General features: G+C 30.2%; 2 protein-coding genes across 4 annotated transcripts; both read right to left on the bottom strand.

Moving 5' to 3' along the window:
- Positions 1-91: 91 nt before the first annotated feature.
- On the bottom strand, positions 92-2,832 carry LOC122572392 (translation factor GUF1 homolog, mitochondrial; the record flags this gene model as incomplete). Of its 3 annotated transcripts, none has more annotated exon segments than XM_043737313.1 (6): positions 92-306; positions 393-658; positions 800-1,039; positions 1,123-1,642; positions 1,781-1,935; positions 2,052-2,832. In XM_043737313.1, coding segments are annotated over 6 exon segments (1,467 nt in total), but the record flags the coding sequence as incomplete, so codon positions are not given.
- A 148-nt stretch (positions 2,833-2,980) lies between these two features.
- LOC122572394 (40S ribosomal protein S6-like) lies at positions 2,981-4,206 on the bottom strand (the record flags this gene model as incomplete). The annotated part of the gene is given in 4 exon segments (XM_043737318.1): positions 2,981-3,229; positions 3,330-3,530; positions 3,728-3,873; positions 4,003-4,206. Coding segments are annotated over 4 exon segments (749 nt in total), but the record flags the coding sequence as incomplete, so codon positions are not given.

The following is a 4,206-nucleotide window of genomic DNA, read 5'->3' as shown; positions in this document are numbered from 1 at the left end:
AACAAGCAGTTATTAATGTAATGGAAGTAAACTATAAAATATTTCAATACAAAATTATTGCATTTATATATATTAAAATAACCGTAATTACCTTTATAATATTTGTAGGCTGATAATTATGGTCTTCATAATCAAAAGTACCATACCCCGAAGTTGCTCGTTTTAATGTATCATGGAAGTCAACAATAATTTCGTTCAGAGGCAGTAAAAATTGAAACAGTGTTCTATTATGACCAATATCTTTTGCTGTTTGTTGCACTCCGCGTCTTTCAAAGCATAAACTTAAAACAGTACCCACATATTCAGCTAGTATTAAAATTATAAGTTGATTAGCGTTTTTTTTAATTAACTATATTATACGTAAAATTTAATTAATAATATATTAAATATACTTGGTGCTATAATAGATCCTAATACCATAGGTTCATAAAATTCTTCTACAATGTTAGGATCAGGAAACTTTGCAGGATTGTTGAATGAAATCATATCAGTTTTGTACTCTTTAATATTTTTCTTGCCAAAAATTTTTGCTTTATATGTAACGCTAGGTGTTGTCACAATCGAACATGTACCATATTCTTGCTCAAGTCGTTGCATAAATACTTCCATATGTAGTAAACCTAAAAATCCAAGTCTCCAACCATGTCCAAGAGCTACACTAAAAAAAAGAAGATATAAAGATAAAGTAAGTGCTTAGATAAAGTAAGTAGATATAAAATATATCTATTATTTTGTACCTGTATGTCTTCCATTTTATTTAACCGATTTAATAGGCTTAGAAAATATTAGAAAAAAATACCTAGTTTCCATTTCAATAGTAACGCTACTATCATTCAATGTTAATTTTTCAATAGCAGTTCTCATAACTTCAAATTGCGATTTTTCAATTGGATAGACGCCTGAAAAAACCATTGGTTTTGGAGTTTTAAATCCTAATAAAGGTTCAGCAACATGATCTTTTAAATGTAATGTGTCTCCAATAATCATTTCCTTGGAAGATCTCATATTGCATGAAATACATCCTATTTGACCTGCGAACCTAAAATATACTATTATGTTATTCTATTATATTATATTATTATATAATTAATAATATAATATTTTCATAAAATTCATATTTACAATTTATTTACATTTTCTTCAGAAGGTCTCAATAGTGACATATTTTTAACTTCGTACGACTTCTTAGTATACATTGAAACAATATGTAGTTTAAGGGACAAAGATCCTTCCTTAATATATATCAATAAAATTGTTCCTTTATATTTATCATACCAACTGTCAAATATCAAAGCTCTGAATGGTTTGTCTCTACATACATCAGGTGGTGGGATTCTTTCTACTATGGCATTTAAAACTTCAAGCACTCCAGTACCTAATTTAGCAGATATTTTTAAAACATCCGACTCTGTCATATCAAATAATGTTTCTAACTGATTTACAACTCTCTCAGGTTTGGCAAATTTTAAATCTATTTTATTAATTACTGGTATTATAACTAGATTATTTTTCATGGCTAAGTGAAAGTTAGCCACAGTTTGTGCTTGTACACCATCATTAGCATCTACTACCAGAACTACTCCTTGGCAAGGAGCTAATGAACGATGTACTTCAGCAGAGAAATCAACATGACCAGGTGTATCTATTAAATTAAGAAGATATTTAGTTCCTCTATATGTATAATTAAGTGATGCTGTTTGTGCTTTAACTGTGATTCCACGTTCTTTCTCAACTTGTAGTTTATCTAATATTTGTTCACCAGAATTAATTTTCACTGCACCTGTTATTTCCAGAAGTCTATCAGCAAGTGTGCTTTTACCATGATCAACATGTGCCACAATGCTAAAGTTTCGAATATTTTCTATTGGTAAATCATATTCTTTGGTAACTTCTGAGTTTGTAGAATAAAATCTATTAAAATAATATAAATGTTGCCTACCAAACACATGATTAATATCAGTTTCAAACAATATTGTATCCCTTCATTTAAAATATTTAGAATTTTAAACATAAAAAGTACAGAATACTTGAAAAAGGGGTATAATACTTACCTTATGAGTATTTGACTGTTATAATTTCTATTAAGCGACCATACATGATAAATAAATTTGTTTATCTTCATAGTGAAATGATACAGTCGTTATTTAAGCACCAAAAATGCGCAAATAGAAATTCAAATACAATAAGTTGTCTTTATTAACGTATTATTTTCGGTCCTATTCATACATATAATTTGGTCATACATATGGTTATAATATAATGATTAAATTATTTTGTACTTTATTAAAAGTTTAAATTATGTCTTCAACAATATTTACGAGTAAATAAGAAAATTAAAAATTAAATTCATACTAGTCTTTTCATTGATCAATAACATCAACAAAATTGTTACTTAGTGTACAAATAAAGAGGTTATGTAGATTATGCTTATATATAGTGTCTAACCAACGAGACGAGGCAGTAAACGTAAAAATTATTTGACTGCTACAGCTGCAATATACAGATCATACATACTTTAACTACAATCTACATATGTATCTCTGTATATATTATTCGAAATTGAAGAGTTAGGATCATTACAGAATATCATATAGGATATGGAATATATTGTGATGTCTTTATATAAAAAATATATGTGGAATTGAAACAAAAAGTATCAGACAAAAGATTACTTTGCTGTAAACATGGAGTAACAAATTCTACCGAATTTATTAAATTCAGAGTCTGCTAGAACCAAACTTTAGTACAATGTTAAGAAATTAAATTCGATATTCGTCTTAAACCAAGAATAATATTAAAATTATTGTTGATGTTGCTAAACACTGTAACTCGGTCTAAATCATTTCAGAATTTAAAAAAATTTTTAATCAATTAAAATGATAAGCCTCTACCTTACGTATATGCTGTATAAATTTATATGAATATAATATTGAATAAATGAATATTACGAATATGGAACATATAAGAGAGTCCAACAACATATTTAAATACAATTTATTTGTTTCATGTTGTATTAGAACATTGCAGTCTTTTACTTTTGAATGGTAGGTGCAGACTGATTGGATGATTTAGAATCTCGCATAGAAGCGCTACGTCTTCGCTTTAGTTCTTCTTGACGTCTATTCTTGGCTTCCTTTTGCCGTTGTGCTAACAGCTTCGCATACTCCGCTGCTTGTTGCTTGCGAGCCAAGCAACGCCTCCTCTTTAGAGCCAGTCTATGCCTCTTCCTCTATATAAACATATTTTAATTTTATTATAAACTCCATACTTTTGGAAAATTTTAACTGAAACAGAACAACAATATAATATAGATACATATATGTACAAACCTGGAGTGTAAGTGGGGTAATAAGACGTTGAATTTTAGGAGCTTTCGACCGCTGTGGTTTGCCCTCTTTTTGAATTGGACGTTTCACAACGAATCGACGGACATCATCTTCCTTAGACAAATTAAATAGTTTGCGAATTTTGCTCGCTCTCTTGGGTCCTAAACGGCGTGGGACTTCCTTGTCAGTTAAATCCGGGATATCCTGTAAGAATTTAATCAACTTATACATTAAATGCTTCGCTGTACACTGAGAAAGAGTGCAAATTACATAACACAGTTTATCAAATCAAGATGATATTTAATCTTCCTCGTTTACGATACTATCGTAAGATAATAAATCAATTCTAAGATACACCCTGAAACATGGATAATAGACAGAAAGTACAGTCAAATTAATACCTTTTCTCCTTTTTTGACAATGACGAGAGCGAGTACCGAAAGGTTGGAATCGACGATACATCCACGGACAGATTTACGTTTGCGCTCACCATCACGTCTAGGTCTGTAGCATGAATGTCCTTTTGAGAGCAATAAACGTACGCGCCCTAGATACAGGAATTTATAAAAAATTAAAATCAATGCATTATACCAAATCTATAAAATTCATAACACAGAAAGCTGTTACAAATGAAATTAAAATAGAAAAATAGAAAAATAGAAAATGCTTGTGTTACCATTAGTCAGAACACCCTGTTTCATAGGAAATCCTTGTTTATCATTGCCGCCGGAGATACGAACGACATATCCTTTCCATTCGTTACCGAGAGCATCAGCCTCTACTTCTGCGCCCATACGCTTTTCATAAAAAATTCTCAGCTTATGCTCATCGGAGATTTCAAACAGTTTCTGACATCCTGTTGCAGGATACGATACGTTCA

This window comes from Bombus pyrosoma, linkage group LG11 (genome assembly GCF_014825855.1).
Source record: "Bombus pyrosoma isolate SC7728 linkage group LG11, ASM1482585v1, whole genome shotgun sequence".
NCBI lineage: Eukaryota > Metazoa > Arthropoda > Insecta > Hymenoptera > Apidae > Bombus > Bombus pyrosoma.
Note: the sequence above shows the minus strand (reverse complement) of the source record. Positions and strands in the feature narration are given on the sequence as shown.